Raw genomic sequence first — 27,934 nt, 5'->3', positions numbered from 1 at the left:
AAGAGGAACTAAAAAGCCTCTTGATGAAAGTGAAAGAGGAGAGCGAAAAAGTTGGCTTAAAGCTCAACATTCAGAAAACGAAGATCATGGCATCCAGTCCCATCACTTCATGGGAAATAGATGGGGAAACAGTGGAAACAGTGTCAGAGTTTATTTTGGGGGGCTCCAAAATCACTGCAAGATGGTGACTGCAGCCATGAAATTAAAAGACGCTTACTCCTTGGCAGGAAAGTTATGACCAACCTAGATAGCATGTTGAAAAGCAGAGACATTACTTTGCCAACAAAGGCCCGTCTAATCAAGGCTATGGTTTTTCCTGAGGTCATGTATGGATGTGAGAGTTGGACTGTGAAGAAGGCTGAGGGCCGAAGAACTGATGTTTTTAAACTGTGGTGTTGGAGAAGACTCTTGAGAGTCCCTTGGACTGCAAGGAGATCCAACCAGTTCATTTTAAAGGAGATCAGTCCTGGGTGTTCTTTGGAAGGACTGATGCTAAAGCTGAAACTCCAGTATTTTGGCTACCTCATGCGAGGAGTTGTCTCATTGGAAAAGACTCTGATGCTGGGAGGGATTGGGGGCAGGAGGAGAAGGGGACGACAGAGAATGAGATGGCTGGATGGCATCACCGACTCGATTGACATGAGTTTGAGTAAACTCTGGGAGTCGGTGATGGACAGGGAGGCCTGGCGTGCTGCGATTTATGGGGTGGCAAAGAGCTGGACACGACTGAGCGACTGAACTGAACTAAATCATAAGGGTCGAACCCTAACAAATGGGATTATTGTCTTTATAAAACAGATCCCGGAGAGTTCCTTGGCTGGGCTTCTGTGCCATATGAAGATACATTGAGGAGGTGGTCACCTGTGGGCCAGGACATAGCCATTTCCAGACACGGAATCTGTTGTCACCTTGATCTTAGACTCCCCAGTCTCCAGAACTGTAAGAAATACACGTGCTATGTATTAGCCACCCAGTTAGTGGTGTTTTGTTACAGCAGCCTGTACAGACCAAGACACCAAGCCAGACGGGAACTGTTAAATGACTAGGATAACAGGATCATCAGACAGGACACAGCTCTTCACCTGAGGTTCTCCTTGACCTCCAAGCTCCTGACTATATACTACCTACTCTTCTACTCTAGGGCTTCCCTGGTGGCCCAGATGGTAAAGAATTTCTCTGCAATGCAGGAGACCTGGGTTCTATCCCTGAATTGGGAAAGTTCCCCCAGAGAAAGGAATGGCTACCCACTCCAGAATTCTTGCTTGGAGAATTCCATGGACAGAAGAGTCTGGTGGGCCACAGTCCATGGGCTCTCAAAGAGTTGGACACAACTGAGCAACTAACACTTTCATTTCCACTCTACCCACACTGACACCAAACTCCCTTTCATAGGCAGAACTCAAGCTTTTGTGTATTTCCATGCAACTAGCTTTCAGATGATCGCATGATATAGTTCCACATGCTGGCCCCCATGAATATGTGAAATTATGTGACTTCAACCAGAGGCAAGGCATGTTTTCTGATTCCTTCCTGTGGCAGCAGCTGAGTCTTAGAGGACAGTCTGCTGAAGCTCCAGGATGGGAGACACAAAAACCTTCAAACACTCCACTCATCTCCTGGGACTGTGATCAGGTCAGAGGAGATGCTGAGACCTGGCAGACCCCCTTGACCCCAGTACTGGCTTCTTGTGAAGGTTCTTAGCACACACAGCAGTTCCTGGACAAGAGAGGAATCTTGAATGGGAACTTTGAAACCTTTTTTTTTTTTTTTTTGATTTCTGGGATCAACACTTTCCTCACAAGTCTGTTGTTTGAAATTTACTCATTTGACTTTCAAACACATTTTCAGCCATGCATCGTGTGTTCAAACCCAGCCCTGCTTGTCTACCTACCATACAAGTGCTGTTGCTATTGCTTAGATGTCACCTCTTCAAATCAACTAGCTGGGGCCAGGAATTCCCTGCTGGTCTTAGCCCTCTGCATCACCAGTGGAATGAGATGGCCACCTGGAAACTGGTTTCTGCGTACCCCCATGTAGTGGGAACTTGATTCTAAAAGGAGTGTGTGCTTCATTCGACAAGAACAGAATGGATTTCAAAGAAAATGTCTCCAGGTCAAGTTCGGAGCAGAAAGCAAATGATGCTGAGGAGTAGTTAGAAATATATTCAGGCATGGGGAAATTGTACCCAGAGGGTTGTAGTTAAGAGCTGACAAGTGAGGATTTCCTGATGTGTGAGGAATTAGCCTGTGTCCCCTTGACCGAGGGGAGTGCACCTTTTCCAGATTCTATTCTCCCTCAAGTGTAAGGACCTGAGATTTAAGATCAGTAAATGAGCTGATACCTGACTCCTATAGAAACCTTTGGCCTGGGAATGGAATTGAAAGCCACTTCTTGTGGAACTGTTAACACCTTGCAAAGAAGTGTTAAAATCTCATTATGAAGAAAAACAAACCCCATTATGAAAATACCCTGGAGACATTTCCCTGTAGTTCTTGAGCCCTGGGAGAGTGGGTCACAGGCATGGTTACAGGCCTTTGCGACAATTGAAATTTTGAGACAGTAGTTCTTGTATTTAATGAATTTTAGATGTAGTATCTCAAGGAATGATAAATTTGGCATTTGGGGGAAGCAAAAGTGCTCAAACTAGCAGAGGGGAGAATTTTTTCTTATAAATTTATCTTTCAGCTTGTAAAAGTGTTAAACCTATGTCTATTACGTATCAGAAATGTGAAAGAGGATTTATCACATTCACTTTTTCAGTCCCCCCTTTTGCTACTATGCCATATGCTACTTCTTGTCTGGCTTGCATGGAGCCTTGTGAAGAGCATAAATGTGTAAATGTATTGTGTGCCAGAAAGTTTGATATCAAACAATTGAAATGGATAGAACTTTAAACTTACCCAAAATTGTTTGTCAATTGTGTCTCAATAAAGCTGGAGAAATTATAAAAACAATACAACTGACAAAAATTTTTAAAGATTTTTAAAAAGCAAAGTGTAGATGTACTAGAAATAAAAAGGTAATTACTGACGTACATTTTGTTTATTTATATCTTTCTTTGGCTTATGAAGACATGAAGTTATGTTTAAATATGCAGTTAAATTTAGTGATATTCCCCTTTTACGTTCAAGCATGCTAAGTCACTTCAGTAGTGTCTGACTCTTTGCGACCTTAAGGACTATAGCTCGCCAAGCTTAGAGAATCCCTGTCCATGGGATTCTACAGGGAACAATACTGGAGTGGGTTGCCATTCCCTCCTCCAGGGGATCGTCCCAACCCAGGAATCGAACCCGAGTCTCTTACAACTCCTGCATTGGCGGGTGGATTCTTTACAACTAGCACCACCCGGGAAGCCCGTTCTTCTTTTATCAAAGACTAATTAGGGGCTATCAGGAGCCACCCTGCCTCTTTCTTCGTTAAACATGGCCAGGTGGATATGGGCCATGATCATGGACAGCTATTTGTTGCTGACACGCAGAAGAAAAAGCTTCTTAGTCTCTTTGAAACTGAATCACCCAAGGGTTCAGAATGGTATTTTAACAGAAGGAAACAGGCAGCCCTATTTCTCCCTTTCTCCCTGCTCTTCCAATTCTCATACACAAATCAGATCCTTTCACTTTTTCTGTAAATTTAAAAGTCATATGTAAGACCTTGTGTTGACTTTGTCCACATTTATTATTACTCTCCCTTTACAACCAGTGGGCAAGGCTGCTTTTTCTAGCATGATTTTGTTTCAAGGGATTTTAATCATGCAAACCATCTCTAGTGGTTTTTCTTTGGATGTGCATGTAAGCCATTACCAACAGTAAATTTCATCTGTCTATTAAAACATAGCACCTTATATAACAATTGGCTGTAAGCACAACAATGAAAAGGATGCATGTATTTATTTAATGTCACACTAAATTAGTTTGATCTTCACCCCTAGTCATTTCCTTTGGAATGATTGTTAGGCTCTTGAAGCATAATCCAACTGTTAGCCACACTAGGATCTAACTAGAGGGAAGTTTAAATCACTTAGAGCTTAGAAATCAAGAGGCAGTGTATTTTAATTACATTTCATGGTGAATTCTAAGAACTCAATTCTCCCATCACTTCTCTCCAGCTTCTCAACCAAGTTTATATAATCAAACCAGGGAGGAACATCCTGTAATTGTCATTATATTTACAAATCCCCAAACTCTTTAAATGATACACTGTAAACTCTGTACTGACTATTTTGTTGCTGTGAGAGGCACCATAATGATATGATGGTTAAGGAAACAGTCTCTGAAGCCAGCCTGTTCTGTGTGACCTGGGCCAGCTACTTACCTCACCACTACGATGTCTGTTTCTGTAAAGTGAGGACTATAAGAGGGGTACCTATTTTATGAGGTTATCATGAGGCTCAAATGTCTTAATATATACGATTTATTTTGAACAATATCTGGTACATAGTAAGTGCCATCTAAGTGTTTACTAATATTTTCTTTTTCAAAAGAATTGAGTCCTTGGTGTGCCACGGTTTCTCCTTTCGTGCTGGACCACCCATCTGTCCTTCTCAGTTTACCTTATTATTCTACTCCAAGAGATGTTACGAATTATTACATCTGGTCTACACTGAAACTGAAATTAAAAAAAAATAAGGCATCTTGGCCAACTTCCCTTAAGAAAGTCTTGTTTTGTAGAATATACATGGTTCCTGGAGATATGATTTGAATTTTTCTTTCCTCAAGTCAGCTAAGTGGATTATAGTGTTCTCAATCACTAACTGGCTCCAAATGGTAGGTTTAATTCTCAGTACTTGATGAGGAATTTGGAAGGTGATGTAAAAAGTATCAGCAGCTCACCAAATTGACTATAAACAAATATTTTGATGGAAAGCTTATCTGGTTCCACATCTGAAGTAAAACCAAACACATCAGTACTGACTATACTTCAGAAAATTAAAATGTTTCCTAAACACATGACTAGAACTGAGAGAGAATCTGGGCATAGAGGACACTTTATGGTAATATACACCCTGGGTTTTCTCTGTGGAGTCATCCCTTTCCTATTCTCAAACTGTGTGGGTTTAGTTGGAATGAACCCCACAGCCATTTCCCAGCATGGGTCTTGATTGCTTTAATATGATCAGTGTATTTATCATCAAAACCCAATTCCCATTGACCATTCTGATTGGCTCAGAGATAGGCACAGCAACCAATCAAAGTCAATGATGACTTTTGATGGACATTCTGGGAAATAAGCTTTCCTTCTCTCTTGTGCTGGAGCAACGAAAAAAGAACCTCTCTTTCCTTAGAATGGCAACATGCCTGTGCCAATGCTCAGTTGTCTGACCTTTTGCCAGTGAATGGACTGTAGCCTGCCAGTCTTCTCTGTCCATGGGATTTTTTTTCTAACAAGAATACAGGAGCTGTTGCCATTTCCTCCTCAAGGAGATACTCCCCACAGAGGTTGTGAACCAGCACCTCTTGTGTCTGCTGAATTGCAAGGGGGTTTCTTGACCGCTGAGCCATCAGGGAAGCCCCAAGAGAGTGTTATGTCTGGAAGGACCTGTGACAGCCATATTGTTGAGAAAAGAGCCTGAAGCTGCTGAGAGTAGGGTTTGGCTGGTTGGCACAGAACCCTGCAGAGCCTGCAGTAGAAGCCAGCTTCTCTAGGCTGGAGATGAAGAGATCTGAGCCCTGGCAATGTTCAAACTTTTGGATCAAACTTAACCTGAATCAATCACATCTCTATACTTTCCAGTCACTGAATCAGTGTATTTCCTTTAATGTTTGTCAGTCTGGGTTGCTTTTTTTTTTGGGGGGGGGGTGCTTTTTTTGTTACCTGCAATATAAGGAGCCCAAGTTGGTGCTAGTGGTAAAGAAGCTGCCAGCCAATGCAGGAGATGTAAAAGAGGAGGGTGGAGAAGATCCCTGGAGGAGGACATGGCAAACTACTCCAGAATTCTTGCCTGGAGAATCCCACAGACAGAGAAGCCTAGCAGGCTACAGTCTGTAGGGCACAAAGAGTCCAAAACAGCTGAAGTAGCTTAGCATGCACACAAGAAACAGTGCAGGCACAGCAGCTTAGACTGGATAGAACTGTTTGGGTCCCAGAACACGTATTTATTTCAAGAGCACCATGATGCTACCTGTACTATGATTGGGACTGAGAAGGAAATAGACCAAAACTAGGCTGTCAGCTGGTACAATACACGTGAGACATTCAGGGATGGCTTCCAAGCTGATGCCAGGGAGAAGGGAAAGAACCCAAAGACACAGGTCTGGAGTTGGGAGTTATTACTCAGGCATGCAGGGGTGGGAAGAGGGCTGGGGGTGTCGAGTTGGCACCAGTTTTTCAGAAACGGCTGAATAGTAATCATGTTTTTGTGAATTAAAGGCTCCCCTGTTCTCACAATTGGTTCCTAAGGTAATTATGAAAAGTTTTCTAGTCAATAGAAAGAAATGGTCATTAATGGAAACTGCAGCCTTCATCGTTTAAGAAAGAGTGCTTATTTTCAATGCAGATAAAATATTTACTTAGCAAAAAAAAAAAGAAGGCATACTAATAAATGTCAATTATTCAGGTTACTCTAATCAGTGGATGCTAAAGAATGGCAAACTGCTCTTTTAAATAAGCACTATATTCATTCATTTGTCATTTTGGAGTCTCTTACTCAGTAAATAGTAATTTTGTTCAACTTTAAGGGTCACAGTAAATGTTTAGCCTTGATTTTAATATTAGATCAGAGTCATTTTCCATGGTTTGCTCTTTTTCACAAATTATTGCTCTGCCTTGGTAAATTAATTGAAAGGAAATAGGATGAGACTAGGGTGGGCAGGGAAAATTTTCTTTAACTTATTTTAAGAAAATGAATATTCTTTCTTTGTCCATTCTGAACTTAGAAAATCTTTTTTTTTTTCTATATGATACTGAATTATTTAACAATTCATAAAAAAACAGCATTTACATTAAAACACAACCTTAAATACAGCCCTGTAATTTTTACCAGGAACCTTGTAAAATAGGATGAATATACATGCATGAAAACAAGAAAAGACCATATACTAAAACAAGAAAGACCATTCAACATTCACATGAAAAAGCAGCATTAAACACAACGTAATAAATATCCAGGATATCAAATCCACAAATTGATCATTATTCTGATTTAGATCTTTTTTCCAGTTAAGCCTTTTACTGTATAATTTATTATGATAACCTTACAAGTTAAACATAACTAATTAAAAACAGAATTCAACTTAATCTGACTGCTGAAATAGCACAATTATCAATATATTGCAGCATATTTTAATTTATAACATATAAAACTGCCATTTTGGCAGGAAATACACATCCATATAACTAACTGCTCAATGAACTTCTGCAATGTATAAAAAATGTCAGAGTCAATAGTATGAAAGGAAACAGAAGCTAATATTATTTCTGAGATAATTTTATTGCCTTAGCTCTTGGGCTTTGGCAAAAAATATCTTAAGTTTCAATATATATAATTAAATACAGTATTTACAAAATAGAAAAAAATCTAGCAAAGTATTGTAAAAAATACTGTCTTTACATATTTAAAGTGTGCTTTTCCTTACAATGCATGAGAGCCCTTTATATTTTTACCTCTCATTGTCCCTTATGCTTTCAGAATCCCTTCTTCCACCAATAATTCAGGGCTGAGATTTTAGAAATAGAAACTAATTGATAATAAGACTGTAAAGTGAAAGGTAAAGGTTGCTATATACCTTCCTGATGTTTTTCTTGATAAATTCTCTGGGTTAAAAGTCATTTAAAATCCAAATCATACATTTTGCTTCTTTTGTTTTGTCACTAAATAACTCTAATAAACATGTTTTAAGTGATGTTGTATCACTTAGGAAGATTCTTTCTTCCGAAATGAATGAAGGTTTACGTAGGCATCTACCAACTCTGTTAACCTGTCAGCATCTTCTGTTTCTATGCACAAACAGTATTATTTCTTCATAAAAAGCTACTGAAAGAATAAATGAGATTCATGTTTACTGTTCCTTGTTGCTACAATAGGTGTTTTAAAAAATGACTAATATTCACCCACCACTACTGAGTTCCATAGTCCAGGACCTTATCCTGAGTATGGACCAGGTCTCTTGGCATGAAGACTATTTTCCATTCTTCCTTATGGGACAGATGGTCTTCCTTGTATTTCAATTTATATTCCCTAAACCACCAAAATGTGAACCCAAACTTTTTCCATTCAGAATCCCAAGAAATCCACATGCTTGGTGTGTGATTAGACATCAGATAAGAGGACCTCTGTGAGGGGCTGGAGGATCTGGGAATTCTGAGGAGGAGGCAGGAGCCAACTTCCCCAGCTCTGCACAGCGGGAGGCACCCTCTGGGTGGTATTCCCATTATACTTCTGTCACTGAGGACTCTTGCCCAAGGCTGGATGGAGTGGTTACTTGCAAGTGTGGACATCAGTCATGCTTTCACACCTCCTGCAGCGGACATAACAGCACCAGATAAATTTGCATTCACATCTCTCCACGTGCCTGACCACATGCGTGTTGTAGCCTCGGCCACAGCAGAGGAGGTTGCAGCCATCTGCGCCCTCCGACGTGCGGTTGCACTCTCTGCCTTGAGTCCCTGGGATCCCGAGTTTCTTATCCTCAACACAGTAATTGGGAGACTTATTGACGTAGAGCAGATCATCCTTGCGGATTGGTATTTTCCTCTGATCTTTTTCTCTCCTGTGCATTTTCCTCTTTATTTTGTCTGAGATTTGCACACTGTTTTCATATTTATCCTTCAACAGATGGCCAATCTTTTCAAAAGAAGACATTGTTTTCCAGCATGTTTTCACAGCGCAGGAGCCAGAAACTCCGTGACAACGGCAGTCTAAGGACATCAACTTGGCGACAGCCTGCAACCAACAGGAATTGAGTGAAACATCGTTCATGAACTGTTTTACCCAAAAACAAAAGCACCACCCACCTAGTCACTTAACTTTCTGGATCTATTTCCTCCTATATAAAAGCAATGGTTATATATTTCAATGGAAGTAATAAAATGATTTTTAAAATACTTCAATTAAATAAGAAAGATAAAATAATAATAATTTTAAAATAAGGATGGTTTTGGACTTAAAAAATTCTTTTAGATTGCTTAGAACCCAAATGTTTGGTCCTTCTCTTGACCCTACAGAGCAAACCTTTCTAATTTATAACTGTAGGCCAGGCTAATAATGTCATCAGAGATGAGCTGAGCTAACAAAGGGAAGCTACTTTTATTTCTAATCTCTCACTTAATCTTGGGTGTCAGAGGATGTTCATTCATGCCTCCATGTTCCTGATACTATTCATTTTAGCATCTTGCCACTTGGAGTGTGGTTCATGGACCAACAGCACCAGCACAGACATGCAGACTCTGAGCCCCCCACCAAAACTGCAGATTCACAATCTGCATCTTTGTAAGATCCTTGGGTGACTTGTATACACACAGAAACACCTGTGGAACTTTACAAATAACCCGAGATTCTCACTTAATTTGTCAGGGTGGGGTCAAGGCAATGACTTCTACAAAGCTGCTCAGATGAGTCCAAGAGCATCCAAGGATGAGATCTACCAAATTGAGTGTGCTCGGGTTTTATCACTGCAAAAATCAGTTATATTCACAGGGGTTTGGAGGGGTGGCATGCTATCCCCTAGTCACAGACCACATGAGAAACCCTAAATTGGTCCAAAAGAGATGGGGCTGGAGAGTGTGGCTGCTCCCAGCCAATTCTTCTCCTCTTCTGGAAAATTAATTCAAAACATATGTCCCATTCTTGATGGATCAGTAGCACCATTCTAACATGGAAAAGGAATAATATTTATATGATTTTTCACTTCTAAATGCTGAGTTATTTTATTCAGACGGAGGAATTAAATGTGATTACATACATCAGTAAGAGCCCACTGCCTGACACACATTAAGGTCAAAATAAATGCCCCCTTTCCCTGAAGAGCAAAGATTTCAAATAGAGCTAACCAAGCGAAAACAATACAGAGATTTCTAAAACAAAAGTTTTAGAGTTCTAATTTCTTACATACTGGGCTAGTCAGCGTAACTTCCTTCAATCCCCAGAGGATGGCAGAGCAGATTAATAAATTGTCAGGACTAACTGGAGAGTTGACATTCTGTCAACATGCCGGGTAAAATAAAAAATGATCTATCCATTCAATAACTTGGAAATTATGTGTGTAATCTCACCAAAGAAAGAAAAAACCCCACAGCTTAAATTCCACTTACAGTTCTTATCAAAACTATAAAAATGACAGGGGTTTATACTTAGCAATTTTCTACCACACTTGACATTGACATGTATGTGGAATGTTACATTTCACATGTATGTGGAATGTTACATTTCTTAACAAATTAACTAAAGTTTCTGTACTAGCTAATGAGACAGAGTATTTCAAACAATTTATTGTATTTTCAGACTTGAATGAGAGCATATGGTATGGATTTGTGTAGTATTCAATAGTTTTTATTAGTGTTTAAAATAATAAACCAAACAATATTTAAACATTGCCCTTTATAGAATGCAACACATATGCTTTTTTGAATTCATAAAACTAAGGAGCAAATAGATATGTCTATTTCTTATTATCTTCAGTAAAATTTATCTTTCAATGATACAAAAACAATTCATAGAGTATGGTGCACACACTGATTCAGTTAAATTGATGGCATTTGATATTCACAAAACCTTCAATTCTTTAAAATATCTCCAGGTAAATAAATGTTAAAAATATTGCAATCTGCCAACTTTTGTTCAGATTTTAAGTGTCCGAAGGATATAAGAAAAAGAGAGCTCAATCAATGCCAGGTAGCCATAAAACAAATTGTCCAAAGAAAGCCAAAAATCTAAGAATGTAAGTTTATGCGTTGAAACCTGATCATCCTTCATTACAGTCATCACTTATGATTTAGGACTGCCTCTTGCTCAGATTCTTGACTGAGGAGCTCACTTTTTATTAAGCAGTTCAGGCATCATGTAAGGTGTTGCCAATTTGCAAGTCATGGAGGACAGAACGGATGCTCACCAAAACACTTGAACCGTTTTAACTCCCTTCTATCGGTAAACTGCATCAAGAGGATGCAATAAAGACCAACTTCTTCAACAATGAGACAAATCAACAATTTGTCTTCAACAAATGAGACACTGCTAGGAACTCAATGATATTGGGAGGCTCTGATCTGGCAGGTTTTCCTGCAATTCCTCAGCCCACAATAGCATCAGTCCAAATTGACACACTACCGCTCAGGTTTGAAGGATAAAAGAGAAGACTGATTTTGAATCTGGGGATAACACCTGCTGAATTTGTACTGAAATTTGGGGCGAGTTTCCTGCCCTAGAAAATAAGATACTTTTAAATACCCGGAGTTAACTAAATTTTCCGAAGGTATTTTTAAGGAATTTTATTCTAATGTCTTTTAATTCCATTACACTTTTGTCCTTAAAAATAAGAAAAGAAAGCATTTTTATTATACATGTGAATATTATTCACATTTATATTCTATGATACAAAGACAAATAACGTGATGCACAATTTAAATGATGATACCTTTGTAAGACTCCAAGGCAGAAACTTGGGCAAATATGGATAAAATAAAGCAATGCAATCACCATAAGGAGAATTTGGTGAAATGCAGAGTTCAAGAGCAGATAACATGCAGACACATATACACACAGGATTTAACTCTACGGAGCTTAGTGTTTCTCAGAGCACATTTTCATAAATTATTTTACTTGATTTAGCTTGATAGGAAAAAAATCCCTTGCATATAGTAGGCAGTTAATGAAGAACATGTACCTGCTTATTATTCCAATTTGACAGAAAAATTAATAGCCTGGTTAAGATATTTATCTTCCGTAAGGAAAATTGGAAATATATAATATGAAGCCTTTATATGCAGCAGGATAATTTCGGTAGAACAAAGAAAAATGAAAGTGGAAAATTCAAGTGTATTTAAGAACACTCCAAAAGTACATATTCTGAAGTTTTTCAGCTGGGAGTTTTAATTGATGTCAAATAGCCATTCTGAGCTGCAATGATAGCAGAGTGATTTTCTAGCAGGAAAAGTAAGAGAATAGCAAGAGAATGAGTTGTGTGTGGTTATGAGAAAATTCCTTTCTCTACTTAGTTGAGTTGTTAAGGTTTATAACGATATTAACAGAGGAATGTTTTATTAACTATTGCAAACAGATGTGCACATTTTGGTATAATATTTTTAAACTAGGGGAGAGCAATTAGGAGCATAGCATTTAATCTACTGGTCTCCCTGTGTTAAGTTTTAGTTTGATAAATTTCTGATGAAGTGAAATAGGAAAGATGCATCATTAACACTTAATGTAAAAATAGAAACTGCTTGAGAAGTGGTCTAAGAAGTGACTGGCCCCACAACTTTGACTCAGAGGTAACACAGCTGGAGGTGACCGTTTTCCAGTATATTGCGTTATCCAAACTTCACAGAAATGACAAAAAAAAAAAAAACTATTATGGAACATTTTGTGACATTTCATTTTGTTCACTATCAGATAATCTGTTTAAATTTTTATGAAAACGGTGACATAAACTGTATGACTATATGCAGAATTCCTATTTCTCTGATCCATTTTGTCCCTTTCAGTTAAAAAATATATTTGGATCTGCTGAAAAACAAAACATTTGCATGTTATTCAAGTACTTATAAATATTCTTGAAACAGGTCAATGAAATTTGGGGGTGGGGCCCATGCCACTTTTTTGAGTTACTCATTATAAAACAAATTATGGGGTAGGGAAACTTAAAAGTTTATGAGGTGGACATGGGAAGAATGGAAATATTTTAAGCACACCAAAAGAAATACCCATAAATATTCCAAGTCACATTATTCCCAGAAGTTCTGCCCTTGGAAGACATCACATCATTCTCTTAGCCAATCACCATTTAGCAACATTATTCTTGGAGTCATAACTTTAGGAATGGTGTCAGAAACCAAGTGGGAATTAGAGTATTTAAGGTCAGTGGTTAGAAAATAATCTATTCTGCTCACAGCACTACTAAGCGCCAGTACCCACATTGCTCTGAATGCTTTCCTACATTTGGAGCTTGGGATTTTGAGATGAGGAAAATCAACTCAATTGAATGCAGACCTTGAAACCTTACACAGAAGAATATGCCTATTAGATGAAAATCTTAATGGCCAATATTGAAAATGTAGTTGTTTGTTCTTCCATGTTAGATAATATCTTGGAAACCTAGTTGATTTTTGTTGTTGTTGCGGTAGTGGTGGTGATGGTGGGTTTTTTTTTTTTCTGACCACCAATGGAAAGAAAAATATTAAAATGTTTTGAATTGTAATACTTCATGAGAAAAGACCAACAAAAACATCAATGTAGTACCCTCAAAATATCCAGGTAATATTTTGTAATATTTTAAGATTCCATCTTGACCAATGTGGAAAAAATGAGATTCCGTAGAAAAAACGGAAATTTATCCAAAATGTATATATACCTATAAACTGAATTTTTGCTGCATAATTAGAATAATAGCAAAAACCTCAGTAAAGTAAGGAGACTGTTTTATTGCCAACAAACAGTGGATTTAAATTGATGCTGAATAGTTGTATGTTTTTAATAAAGTCAGAATATAAATAGATCAGATCAAAGTTAATAGTTACAGAGGCAAATATTACTGCTTAATTAAAAAAATAAGATGGAATAAAATTAAATAACTGCCTAATATCACTAGTAAAAATACATTTTAGAATACTTTGGGATTTTTCATAAGGCTGGAGACAACTTTATTCAAAAGAATGAATTATCACATGAATTTTGAAGTTTTGTGTTCTGATTAAAGTCTTTTTTGTCTCTACCCAACTATTCAAAGAGTGACTAAAGAAGTTTTAAGATCTAAGGTGACAATAAATATTCATTTAATCATTTTCTTGTTTTTAAAACACACTAATTTGACCTGGAGTTTTTCTCTAGTTTAACTCTAGAGCTTTAAAGAACAAATGTTAATTACATCTAAATTCTTTTACATTAATATGTTAGAAATAATAAAAATTCCTTTATTAGATATTATTTAAACTGAAGTGAAAACTCATTCATTTAATCTTTTTAAATGTAAGACTTTATCAAAAAGAGACATGGTGTCAGCAGGAATTACTTTAGTGAAATAAATTAGAATTTCAAAAAAAAAGTGAAAAGCTTACATAGCTATTTACTGATTTTCCTATTTCCTAATTTTCCATTTTAAATCAATATTCAAATTGAACTGAATACTCAAATTTGAATTTAAAATGTTACAGTGATATATTGAGTTTTCAGTTTTAGTATTTTAAACCAAAGTGGTTAAGTAAAGAAAACTGGCAGAAACTTGCAACTATTCCAAGCGGGTTCCATTTATTCACTTTCCAAAAATGTAAAACAAATGCAACATATACTTTAAATATTCCTGAGAGATACCGCAACTTACTTTAATTTATTGCAGGAGAATGTGGCAGATTGCAACGACTACTTTGGGACCTTTGCAGGTTATTGAATATTTACAATAATATAGGATATGTGGTGATATTCCTGTCCTGAAAAGATTATTACCAAATAGAAAATATATATTCCTAAGAGAGGTTTTAACTGTTTTTGGAAAGTCACTATGAATTGCCAAGTAATTCAACTATGTTGTAGAACTCAAAGCTTATTGCATCAATATTCATTAAAATAAGTATATAAAAGTTAAATTAAGCTACAGATTACTCCATTTTAAGAAAATTTAGTATTAAAAATTCATTTATAAGGTTAATTAGAAGGTAATTCTTCAAATTTTCCTCTCCTTGAATCTTTAATATATCTCTATTTTAAAATACCAAATATTTAATACATCTATAGTTTCTTTACATTTATTTATACTTCTCAGTTTTTACAGTGAATCTACATTGCTTTATAATAACTAGTTCCTTTAAATAAATTTTGTTTTTTACAAAAATTATTGAGCTATGTATTCTGTAATGTATTTGAGAACATTTTGCTAGAGAAAGGAAGGACAGACTGATAACTTCTTTAAGATGCCATTGCCAATGAAAAAATATATTTAAAAAAATAATGAAAATTCACATTTGAGAAAATGAAATTTGATTCAGTCTCGTTAGAAAGGCAGATACCGTACGTCTTATTTGGGTTTCTACAACTAATCATCTAAAGGGGTGGAATAAAATGACCCAATGGGCACTAGTACTTCTATTATTTTATAATTGGTGTTTTAGGTATACGAATATACAATCACAAATACTAATACATTCTGTAACAAGATTCAAGTCACAGCAGATGGAAACTTAAACTAAATCAATGTGGTCAGTACAGGCTCATGAAATAAAAAATATATATTTATATATATAGCTGCTGTTATATAATAAAAATTTAATATATATATATAATTTTTTTAGCCTGAAAGTGTTTAGTTTTTAAACCATTTGACTATTTGGTCAGATTGATCTAGAAGTGTAACCCTAGTGCTATTATACCTAAAGGCACTGGATTTCTATTCCATTTTCTAATACATACCTGCCTTCCAGCTTCATTGTTATGTAGGTTCATTGCTAACAGTACTTTGCTTTCCTTTGCCGTGGTGTTTTTGATGGGGAAATCTAGGAACTTTCTGCTGAACCACATGCCATACTGGACATCATCAGAGCATCCCCCCCAATGCCAGCCTTCACTCGCTGAGCCGCCGTTCTGCAAGGTGGTGTCACAGGAACACTCGGTCATGTTGCCTGCGCTGCATGACCTGGTCACAGAATGCACCAGGCCTGCAGCCATCACAGCATAAATAAATGCTGTTTCCTTGGTGCCTAGAATAAGAAATAAGTTGCTAAATGAACCAGCCATACCATTCTCTGCTTATGTTCATAACAAAGCCGCCTACTTACCCTCTTATCAGGAAAGCAACTTTCAAGGGATGCTTTAATGAGTACACATTTACAAAGGACAATTTCATATTGTTCTCATCTTTTAAAAAAGCAACATTAATTTTCAGTATGATTTTCCTTTATTGTATGTCATTAATTGTCCTCATACCTTAAAATCATCTGTTTGTATTTTAAATTTGAGATGTAAGTCAGCACCCAGCTCAGTACTTAATAGACAATGAAAATTCAACAAATACACATTGAATTTAAAATCCCTTGCATGGACATCGTACATAGTCAGACAATGCTCCAAGGAGCCCCGCTTATCTTTCTCTTTAAATTTAAAACGTTATCACAAAACACAGGCTGAAAAATTGGTGTGACTTTTGTTTGTACAAAAAAAATCCATGTCAGGATGCAAACTAAAATTAAGCAAAGACTAGAGCAATTAGGAGATAAACGTTATAGTTTACTTTCACATCAAAGATGTTTTAACGATATACTGAATAACAATATTAATATGAAAGTTAAATATATTCATATTTCTATATACAGTATTATATCCTCTCACACTACGAAGGGCAATTAAAGATAATTGAGATGTCATCAGCAAAAAAAAAATTGTTATGGAAAATCACTGAATACTGAGTATGGATATAACACACCTGCAATAGGTTTCGAACTAACATCTTCGGAAACTGAGGTCCTATTAAAATATTAGTAAAATGGATCGAAAGGACCCAGCAGGCGACTTTCCCCCTCCTTAGAGATGCTTAGATTGAAGTAGAAACGTTATCACGCCGTTGTCCAATAAACCTTTTCAACAGCTGATACCTCTACATTTCAGCAACTGTGAAGAACACATCCTCTTTTTTCTTTTTTTCTTTTTGCAGGGAATCAGTGCTCTTTCGGAAGGGTGTGCCGGCCAAAGCGCAGCGGGGCAAAAGCGAGGCGGTGGTGAGTGTAGGGACCCGGCGGGGAAGGGTCAAAGGTGGAAGGGGAACGGAAATGAATATGAAAAACGACTAAGAATCTTTCAGAGCCCAGGTTCTGAAATTCTTTGAATCTGCTGACACCTCTGTGCCTTTATCCTTACTAAGTCGCTAGGCACGTGAGAGTGGAACTTTGTTTCCCTGCCGATTCCCGCGCCTCGGATGTGCGCACAGGAGAAAGGGTAGAAGGAAAGGAATAGAGGGGAAAACCAAAGTTGTGCTCGAGTTAGCCTCACGAGGGTTGTCTGGGACAGTCCCTTTTAAATCGCCATTATTCCGTCTACGCGGTGTTCCCGGGAACCAACACCATGGGGTTTCGCTGCAATTAGCCACTTGTCCAGGGCTCAATGAGCAGCGGAGCTGCTTAAATCAAAGCAGATGCGGCCTCGGCATTCCCTGCAGCCGACATCATGTTTCTCCAGCTGGTCCCCCACGTAGGGGGGCGCTACGGGGTCCGAGGGGTCGGCGGGGTGGAGCGTCAGAGTTTTTCTTCCAGCTCCAGCCGGGAGCCACGGGAAGGAGGAAGAGCTACACCTCCACGCGCTGCGCTCTGGACCTGGGGTGTCACCCCACCCCCACCCCATGACCGCACCTGCACCCGGATCTGGCTTCCGTCGCCCCCCAATTTCCTTCCACTAAAGGACCTCTCTGGGGAATTTAAAGAGCGACGGGACCGTACGAGCACTGATTAATTTACAGGAATTGCAGGTCTCGCCCCCAGTCCCGCGCCAGCCACGAGTCCCGGGACTCACCGCTGCTCAGCTCGTAGCCAAAGAGAGGGCTGGTGCCCGGCGCGGAGGCGGCGGCCACCAGGCAGTTCCATCTCTCGTGCCTGAACTGGCTTCTGCACTCCTGAATGCCCAGCCGGGCGCCCTCGCGGATGCTCGGCAGCAGGTACGGTTTCCTCTTGCACAGCTCCTTCTGGCGGCTGTTCAGAGGCAAGTTGGCACAGCCCAGCTTCTCTGGAACCCCAAAGGAGGCGATGCCCAACCACCTGTAAGACACGGCCGCCCCTAGCGTAAGCCGCTGCCCTGCTCTCCTCCCCAAGCCCAGATGTTTACCCGAAATTTAGGTCACCCGCCCTAGGACTCCCGCCCCTTCTCCCCCGCCCCAGCTGAGAATTCCCTGAGGCTGGGCACCCCCTTTTGCCACAAATCCCGTGCGCCCCTGCTGCCCCCATACTCACATCCAGTTTCCTTGGGCTCCGCAGGGGAACAGCGCGAGCACGGCTGCCCACAGCGCGCACAGGCGGGACAGTCCCAGGAGCGCTGCTCTGTCCATGGCCCCCGCATGGAGTCCCCCAGCCCCAGCCACTCCTCTTCGACCCTCCCCACCCAGAGGCCCACCAGGCCAGAGGTCAGTTCCCCCGCACCAAGTTGTCCCTCGCCTCCCTTGTCCCTGCAGACAACGTAAAAAGGCCAGTTGTAGTAGGTGTTCTCAGCAGCTTTCCCCTCGCAAGCGGGGAGCAGCGTGAGGAAGTTGAGAAAATAGCCTGGGGCCCTCCTCCGGCGCCAAGTTGGAGATGTGCAGGAGATGCGGGAGCGTCCGTCGCATTCCAAGGTGAGAAACTTCTGTTGATGTAGCTGTGTCTCCATCGCCCCCGGCCTCTCCTCCCATCTCCTCCCCCCTCCCTGGCTGCGCTTGGAACCTGATTGGCCCAGCAGCGGCCCCTCATCTCATCATCCCCGGACTTCAGGCTCCCATTGGCTGAGAGCGGACTCCGCGGGGGACGTTCGGGCCCGCTGCTTCCCGACAGCAGGTCCAGACCCTGTGTTCCTGACCTTTCCTCCCGTCTCAGTCTCCGGAGAGTTGGTCTCTGCGGGAGGAATATTGATACAAGCCGAAGACTATAGGGGCGCTTCTGTCTTAATGAACCTGGGCGAAGGTGTGGGTTCAATGGGCGATGTTTGAGAACCACCCACCCCAGTCGCATATGGATTAATTATACTCTGGGTGGAGCGGCTGGAAATTCTCACTGCTCACGTTTCTTTCCTCTCCTTTACCTCACAGAAGAATAGTTTTTTGAGTCCGAGTTGGTACCAAAAAGTTGACTTTTCCACACCCAGACTGAGGTCTCAACATGTCAGCAGACTTGAGAATGAGAGAAATACTGTCAAGCTTGACATCTATCGTCATCTGTGCAGGCATTTACTTTTATCGAAAGGGAAGATTCTAGCCTAGCATCTATTAATAATCTATCATATTTAAATTGTGTTAGGTGATTTCATTTTGCCGATTTGTCTCTTTTTTTTTTCTTCGATCTTTGAGAGCACTGTCAGAGATGAAGGGCAGAGAGTAGATGTGAGTGAGAACTGTCTGGAGAGTTCTAAAAAAAATTGAGGGTCCTGTTCTCCCTAATGCACACTATGCCTTTCTCAGGGAAATTGGACACATTAAAGACAAATTTTAGAAACTTATTTATGAAACACCTACTGTGTGTCCAGTACTGTGGGAATTTCTGAAGACTAGATTCCTTTCCTTAAAGGCACAAAACAGCCATAGAGACAAGTCTGAAACAAATTAATTTGATATTATTAATAAATAAAAGCATAGAATCCAACAAGTTACTCTTCTGGAGTCAGAGTTCAGATGCGGGAGAATATTCTGGTGCTTGGCAGTTAAGAAAGATTAGCTAACCAGTGTTTTCCAGGATAGATCTCTGGGGAGAACTCTGAAGTCAGATGGCACATGCTTTTAGCTGTGGTATCAGAAAACTCTGTTTCACCTAACTGGCGACAGGAAATGGGTATGAGAGTCATCACCTACTCCTCAGAGGACTTCTGAAATGTTAATAAACTCTCAGGATATACCAGCTTGTGTGTATGAGTTGTTCAGTCATGTCTGACTCTTTGTAACCCTATGGGCCTTAGCCCACCAGGCTCCTCTGTCCATGGAATTTTCCAGACAAGAATACTGGAGTGGGTAGCCATTCCCTTCTCCAGGGAATCTTCCTGACCCAGGGTTTGAACCCAGATCTCCTGCTTGCAGGCAGAGTCTTTGCCATCTGAGCCACCAGGGAAGCCCAGCTTAGTGGATTCCAAATTCCAGACTTACTCCAATTAAAGATTTGCTGATAAAGCAAATAAAGTATTTTATTTGCTGCATATCCTCTCTATTGGCCCAGAGCAATAAAAGCTCACTGAAATTCCCATCTTCTCCCTTTATCCAACAAATATTTATTGAGTGAACGCTATGTACCAGGTCCTAAAGCCACATTGTAATTTTTAGAGAGTCAAGTTGATGATAGGGTGCAGTTACGGATCCAGAAATATTTTGGCTAATGGCTAGTGGCCTCTCTGAGAATCAGAGCCCTCATCCAAGCTCACTTTATTCGGCAGACCTCTCCAGGAGGCATTGTGGAGCACTCCCTGCTGAACCCCTGCCATGGGGCCCAGTACACCAGATACTGGTTCTGAACACAACTTACTGAAGGGATTAACGTGGTGAGGAACATCCTGAGCAGATACCTAAGTGGCCGAGATGGTGTAATTAGAGAAGAGGCTTCCTCTGCAGGGGAACTGAGGGATTGGAGAACGTGAATACTTGAGGCTGATTTTTCGAGCCAATGATGATAGATGTTTTAAGGAAGTTGCTGGATTTTTTTTCTTTTAGAAAGATATACTGAGCCTCTGTTATGGGTTAAAAAGTGGGGCTAGATAGCACTGAGTTAAATAGTAGTGGAGTTCACAGCCCCATTGACAAGACTGACAAGGAGTCAGGGGGTCATAGCGAGTGTAGTGAACGCAGTGGGGACACAGGGCGCGCCAGGAACAAGCAGGGGGATTACTTAATCTAGTTTGGGAGTGGGGTCACTTGAATGTTGCCTTTGTTGCTACTCCTGCGATCAAGCACTGTCTAGGCATCCAGATAAACCCTGAGAGGGCCATTCACAGCCTTCTATTCTTAGAGTCACTGGGTCAACTATTTTCAAGTCCAAGACACAGTTTCCGGGCCATGTACCTCTTGTGTATAATCTGAGGCCTTAGGGATCATTCTGTCCATACCTTTAAAGCAAAGAAAACATTTCTAGAAGTTGGTCCAACTGAAGAATTAAGCTTATCATTCAATGAGCAGACATTTAGGCACTTATTTTGCATCAGGAGTCTTGAACTCTCATGCACTGAGAGCCTACATCCCCTCACACCTCGCCCCTCTCACCACCCTGTGTTTTCTCTTAACTCTCTGTCTTTCTCTTCTCACTCCACACAAAGATTCAAACTCCTCAAATTGGTACTCATTTTATAGATAAAGAAATGAATTTAGAGAGATTAAGAAACTTGCTGAAGACCACTCAGTTAGAAAATAGTAGGGTCAAAAATAGATCTTATTTTGAAAGTCTTGTGCTTTCTACCACACCGTACTGCCGCAGAACCTGACTAAAAAGTACTGATTGCTTGCTTTCCATCTCTCTCTCTTTTTTTTTTTTTTTTTTTGGACCAAATCGCAGGTATTGGGTCTCAAGGTCCAAATTCCTCTTTCGTGATCTTTATACCATAGTTCACAGATATCTCAGTCAAAAGAGTTGTTCTGTTCTCTGAAGATTAAAAAAAAAAAACAACCCACAATGGATACGTGGGTCTCCTGAGGAGATCTCCCTGAAGTCCAGTCTCTCAGAGGCGAATGGTGGTCTGCGTGGATACCCTTCTGTTTCCCACTCTTTGCTGTTTGGATTGTGTGCACTGGGAGAAAGAGTGGAAAGAACACTGGGCTGAGTTGGGTGATGGGGCTTCCAGTCAGCAGGCTTTAATCTTGCAGTCAATTTCAACTTTGAGTCTCAGTTTTCTCACTTGTAAAATGATGAAAAGCTCTTTTGGTTCTAAAACTCTAATTGGAGTTCCCACGGGGCTGGAGAGAGGGAGGTTGTGTGTGTGGTTCTGTGTGATTGTGTATGCCTGTGTGTGGTAGGGTGCGAGGGACTGCCTTTGCTAATGAATTTGCACTCCCAGGAGGAGGAACCTTAGCTATTGGGTTTGGCAAACAGAGAGGGGCCCCTGGTCTTAGGATGGCACAGGCTAGAGTGTTTTGGCTTCCATTTTTTACCTTCAGTTCCACTTTTCCTTGTGGATTTCAATTTAAACTAATTATTGACAGAAGTATTACGTATTATATAAATGTATAATTTATGTTACATTTAAAATTATATAAATTGTCACTATTTTTATATTTATAATTTATACTAATATATTTATTGTAATCTGATGAGGTCACATGAAACTATAGAAGATGTAAAAAGTTACAGGTATCTTCTTTATCTTGAAATATGAAGGTGAAGGGCTTCTTCAGAATCTAATTTGTACCTCTTATTAATTAGAAGTGGTTCATCTCTACTATCACTAGTGGGGATTATGCTCTCTTTAGCTTTAAATTAAAGCTAAAGCATAAAGTTAATGACAAGTCAAATCCAAACATATCCACAACTACATGTTTCAAATTGCTTATTTCTTTAGCAGCAAGAAGGAGTCTCATTTCCTATCTACCATTTTTGGTTTGTAATTGGGAGAGAGCATGAAATATTAACTGGTCAACGGTGTATAATGTGGTACTTATTGTCTTTTGCAAGCTTTCTAAAAATGATATAAAGATAATGCCATTAATTGTTCATAAAATGGGAGCTGCAATTATATCATCTCATGATCTGAGCCCAGCTACCCAAAATTTGATTAATGCTATTAAGCAAAGCACAGTGTAATTCCAAGTTTGCACAGGTTACTGAAGCATCTGTAGCTTCTTGATCCCACAAGGAAGTACTTGATTTGTTTTTGTAGCAGGGGTAAGGTGTTTTTAGCTACATTCTAGAAAAGAGGATGTAGGAGGGAGAGTCAAAGGAAATACTCATTTCACTCAAAGAAACTTTTCTAAGAAACTGAATCTCACCAGTCGGGCCAACTGAACCAAGAGAAGTAGCTGCACAGCAATAAATCCCACCTCCCACCCAGGACAATTGTAGATTATTAGTTGTTGAACCCAGCGGAGACTGTGCCTTCTGGTTGTTTTTCCCAGTCCCTGAGAAACTCAGCAAAAAGTCTGCCTGAACAGATATGCCTTGGACTCTGCCTTTGGCAGTCCATCAGAGAACGAGACTTCTAAGGGCCTTGTTGTAAGAATTTCTGCTGCAGATCACAGAGACTTATGTACTGGAAACTGATACCAGAAGCACCCCAGCTGGTCTTAACTCCCATGATGGAACAGAAGAGCAGAGGTGACTTTTTACATAACTGGGTCCTCATCCATTCTATTTTAAATTCCACCTGGATGCTACCAGTGTGGAACGGAGCGCAGGCTTGTGACCACTGGCTCTCAGGAGGGGGCGGGGAATGGCATTCTGGATGTCCTGCTGCCCTTTGGTGGCCTGAAAAGCCCGACTTGGAGCAGCAGAGGCGACACGAGTAATGAAACCAGGAGAAGGGCCTGGGGGTGGAGAAGGATGCTCTCTTGTCTTGCTTTTAAAATGTTCACAACTCTGAAAGTAAAAAAAAAAAAAAGTTTTTTTTGTTTATTTGTCCTAGAAATTAAGATTGAAGAAACCTCATTAAGTGTTTATTAGAAAGTGGCTTATCTCTAGTGATATTTTGTACTGGTTATGCAATCTTTTGGAGCGAGGGAATAAAAGTAAAATACGATCCTTGACAAACAGGACTGGTCACTATTTGTCAAAACTGAAATCCGTGGAGAACGTTAAATCTCTCCACACCCCTTTTCATTTTTTTTTTCTGAATTCTGCAAAACAAAGCAACTCAATTAATGAATTGTTATTGACTTTAATAAGTTATCATGAAAACTACTTCAGAAAATCTGGACTTTGATTTTTTTTTAAGGAGTACTGTTTATGGAGAGATCACTGGGCTGGCTATAATGGAAAAAACAAATTTTCTCTCTTTTTTCCTTTCTTTTTTACAAAAATAGAGCCATCTCACACTTTAAGGGAAAAAACTTCAAGGGAAAAGTAGTTTTAGAAAGAATTGACGGTGTCTGTCTTATTCCAACTGTTGGTCTGCATAATTTAATTGTTGTGATGTAATAAATATCCTGCTGTCAACAAAACGCCAGCCAAAAATCAATTAATGCTGAAACTGTATGTTGGAGGCTGTTCCTACGTTTAACCATTAGGTACCGTCTTCATTATGGTGGGCAGCGTGTGGAAGTGGGTTTGTTAAGTCTGGTCAATTGACAATTATCATTCTGTGTTTACTCTTCTTCACCCAGTGGTGAATCACATTTAAATTTAGCTTTTATTTGTTCACTTTCCGACTGAAACCTTTATGACTTCTTATTTACTCCTACCTAAATTTTAAACCCTTTGGTTAGACTTCTAAAAATCCTTCACTCGGGATTTGTCTTTAGCTGTCATTTTTTATTCAAGTCACTGTATTTCCTCATCCTTATTCCCTCTAGGCAGCCCAGCTTGTTTCTTCCCTTTTCCACAAGCAGAGTCTGCACGTTTCTATTCCCACTTCTTGAGAAACACTCCCTCTCCATGCCTAGAATTTTTTCCCTTTCCTTTTTACTTCCCCAAGCCCACCTACCCATTCTTTATGTCACATTTCTTCAGGAAGCCTTCCACAGTTCACCATATTAAAGCCTCTCTGTCTTCTACTTCACCCGAGGTAGCTACTAGAAAATGTATCGTTTAATTTACTTCTGCTTTCTGAGGGTTTAACGTGCCTTTATTGTAAGTCACCAATAGATTATAAACCTCTTCAAATCAAAGAATACAAGGGTTTGTTTTTGCAGCCCTCTCAATGCCTACAACCAGGCAAATGTGTAGTAGATACTCGATATTGGTTGTGTGGTGGTTGTTTTAATAGATAAAGCATCTTTTTTAATTCTGGAATAAGTGAAGCATAAAGTCGAAAACTGTCAGCTTTGACATTGTCTACTAATTTGCCACTTTTCGATTGGAGATTCACCATGACTTGTACCTAGGACGTTGCATTAATGCAGGCCACGTGGTTTGCACAGTTTCCAAGGGGACCACCAGGTTGCTAGGTCTAGAGTATTCACAGCTTTGGTTTCTGCTAGTGTTAAAATCAGTAAATAAACGGATACTCTTAAATCTTTCTGACAAATCTGTAGCCCTGCCACATGCTCTTTCCAGGTATGTCTGTTGAGCTCTGCTAATAACTCCGACTTTTACCGGAGCTGTCTCCAGAGACAGCTTTTATTCCAGTAGGCAAGTGCTCAGAGCCCAGGAGATTTACAAGCGTTCAGAGACATAAACACGGATGGCGGAGAAGGTGCGAGGTGTGTTCCAACTGCAGCCGTCTCACCTTCTGTTAGTGATTACGGGAAGAGGCATCAATACAAAAACAGCCGGTTCGAGGGCTCTCAAGTTCGCAATCTGATGAAGTCTTCTGGTGCCAGACCAACTTCTGGGGTTGTCACATGGCTTAGGGAAGCAGCTTCCAAAATGTGCTGAAAACCACAATATTGATATGCTGGGCCACATGCCAGAACAGAGCCTGAGTCCAGCCGACTGGGTAAAGGATTCCAGTTGCTACTTTAGCACCAGCGTATTGTCGGCAATCCCCAGGGCACACTCATGAAACCAGCACCAAACACAGTGGAGCCACTTTTTAATGCTGTTTTGGGGAGAGAGCTAATATTTGCCTTATAGGTTAACTGAGTTATGGCAGGCTTCGGCAGAGCAGAGTTTTCCTTCAGGAACTGATTTGGCCTTCAGCGTATCTTAATCTTAGAGTGATTGTTGGCAGTCCAGGGTGGGGTTCAGCTCTGGAATCTTCCCCTTTGCTACTTCCCTCCTCTCCCTGCCCCAGGGGTTCTGATGAATAAAGCATGCACACAGAGAACTGAACCAGTTTGGGCAAAGTATCAGGTTTATTAGTCGAGCTTTGATTATGCAAAGCGAAGTTTTCTATTCCTTCCCCCTGAATTGAAGATAGCAAGACAGAGCCAATAGATCCACCCAGTCTCACGCTGAGAAACTGGGCCTGAGAGAGGAGGCTGGCAGGAGGCCACGGGAAGTGGAGAGGTCAGCTCACTCTCCCGAAGCATGTCCACCAGGCCTATGAAGACAGCACATGGGGCCATCTTGCTTTGGAGGTACCCCAGTGCTATCAGGGACCAACTGACTGGCCACTCTTTCTCTGCAGGGGAAGAGTAACCATGAGATAGGAAATAAGGTACAGATTTCCTCATCATGGAAGAAAGAAATGAGAGTACAGATACTTAAAGGATGCTTTCACTTCCTGGGGCAGAGAGAGCAAGATAATCAACTCTCTATCTACTGATAATCAGCGGATAATCAGTCTGCTGCCTCCTGTAAAATGTAGCATTGCAAGCCCTCAAGATAGATGGGCAGGCAGCTGAAGAACCCCCATGGGAGCTATGGGCAGGAGAACTACGACATAAGGGCTATGGACTGTATTCTGAGAAAAGGCAAGCTACGCAGTGATGATTAGCACCGGTGTAGGGAGCTGGGAGTCACGGGCACAACAATGCTTATTGCAGCACTAGCCCTTGGAAGACAGTCTTGATTGTACCGACGAACCCAGAGGAACAGATGGATGAATTCACCAGAAAGCATAGTGTCCCTGAATAAGGCCATCCTCTTCCACTTATTTAACCTCAGAGCACATTATTTGGTTTATTTTTTGGCTTGTGGTTTCCTTTGGTAACTGTAAAATTAATTCATGGTCCCTCACAGGTTGTCATCGTCTCAGGGAAGTGGCCTAGAAACATGTTGGGTGGTCTAGAGTAATCAATACAAAGTTAGAAAGGTAGACGAGGAGAAGTCACGAAATAGGTCATTAACAGAAGGCTTAACATAAGAGGATAAATTTGAAAACTATATGGTCATATGGATGTAGATGGATGTTCATTAAAATGCTGAAGAAATATTTTGATTAATTTCATACGCACAATTGTTTGTTGATAAGTTGCATACAATTTTAGACCAGACAAAACACATTAGAGCTGCTTATGATTGCATATAAAGAAATAAGCTATATTTTTTCAGGATAATTTAAGTCATTTGATAACACATAACACAGGGTTATTTTTGTTAAAATTGTTTGCTTTAGGGTGTGTCTTGACTTGGCATTCCAAAGCAAAAGAAAGGAATTGAAAGTCATAAATATATTTCACAGCTAGAGAAAACAGAAGAACCACTTAGAAAGATTAAGGTCACACAGCATTGTTTACCTTTCTGACTGAGTTCTATTTAGTAGCCTCTTGGACTCTTTCTTTCTTATAATATTTCTGTGCTTTTCCCCCTCATATTTAAACTATATCTACCATTCTGTAATCTAATCAAAATAGTACAACAGAAAATCAAGGGAACTTTGCAAGACAACTTAAATAAAATCATCCTTCTACTAAAATTCTCACAATACTACAGGTTTTTAAAAATTATATATATGACATAATTAAACAATTATCTAAGTCCTATAACAAACAAAAAAAAAACCCAGCAGTGTCCTACTTCCCCATTTGCCATATATCATTCCATAAGAATAATAACTTTCAGCTCTTTTAGCTGAATTCTTTTGGTATTTTGCTCTAACTCGTTAAGTATCATCCTTGTACTGTTACTTCTTAATTTTGAAAATTTTAGGCATTGTCTGTAACTTTCCCCTGTGGAAGCTGCGGTTTTGCTCTGTTTCCCCAGCCCTACTCCCTCATATGTATTTTTGTAGCCTTTATATTCCCAATAGAGATGTCAAAAAATTGTGGTTAGATCAGCAGTCAGTTTTTATATTATTGTGACACATAATGTTATTGATGCTAAGCTATGTAGCATACCATGATTATTTCCTTCCTTTTCCTTACTTGCCTTTTCTCCCTATTTTCCTGTTTTGCTTTTGGTTTTTTAATTTGTTTTTTGGCCATGTCTTGCTCTTGTGGGATCTTAGTCCCTTGACAAGGGATCTAACTCTCATCCCCTATAGTGAAAGCCCCTAGTCTTAAACCTCGATCACCGAGGAAAACCCCTTATTTTCCTGGCTTCTATGTGCTTATCACAAATCTAACCCCAAGCCTCCCGATTTTCTAAATTTCCTCAAATGAGTCAGTGCATGTGTGTGCTTGCTAAGTCC

The 27,934-nt window shown here is 39.9% G+C and overlaps 1 protein-coding gene across 1 annotated transcript; it reads right to left on the bottom strand.

Annotated features, from left to right (window-relative positions):
* Nucleotides 1-7,253: 7,253 nt before the first annotated feature.
* On the bottom strand, nt 7,254-18,550 carry WNT16 (Wnt family member 16). The gene is made up of 4 exons (XM_070788068.1): nt 18,067-18,550; nt 17,633-17,874; nt 15,545-15,831; nt 7,254-8,878 (listed from the first exon to the last, which is right to left on the bottom strand). The coding sequence occupies exons 1-4, from the start codon at nt 18,159-18,161 to the stop codon at nt 8,414-8,416; spliced, it is 1,089 nt and encodes a 362-aa protein (XP_070644169.1). The 5' UTR covers nt 18,162-18,550; the 3' UTR covers nt 7,254-8,413.
* Between the last annotated feature and the right edge of the window lie 9,384 nt (nt 18,551-27,934).

The sequence above is a fragment of the Bos indicus genome, chromosome 4 (assembly GCF_029378745.1).
Source record: "Bos indicus isolate NIAB-ARS_2022 breed Sahiwal x Tharparkar chromosome 4, NIAB-ARS_B.indTharparkar_mat_pri_1.0, whole genome shotgun sequence".
Taxonomy (NCBI): domain Eukaryota; kingdom Metazoa; phylum Chordata; class Mammalia; order Artiodactyla; family Bovidae; genus Bos; species Bos indicus.
This window is presented reverse-complemented; position numbering and strand designations above follow the sequence as displayed.

Excerpts from the sequence above, each read along its gene's own strand:
- WNT16 (XM_070788068.1), bottom strand. The coding sequence starts at position 18,161 with ATGGACAGAGCAGCGCTCCTGGGACTGTCCCGCCTGTGCGCGCTGTGG. Across the intron at positions 17,875-18,066 it reads GGAGCCCAAGGAAACTGGAT|GTGGTTGGGCATCGCCTCCT; the intron begins GTGAGTATGGGG and ends CGTGTCTTACAG. Across the intron at positions 15,832-17,632 it reads TGGCTACGAGCTGAGCAGCG|GCACCAAGGAAACAGCATTT; the intron begins GTGAGTCCCGGG and ends TTCTTATTCTAG.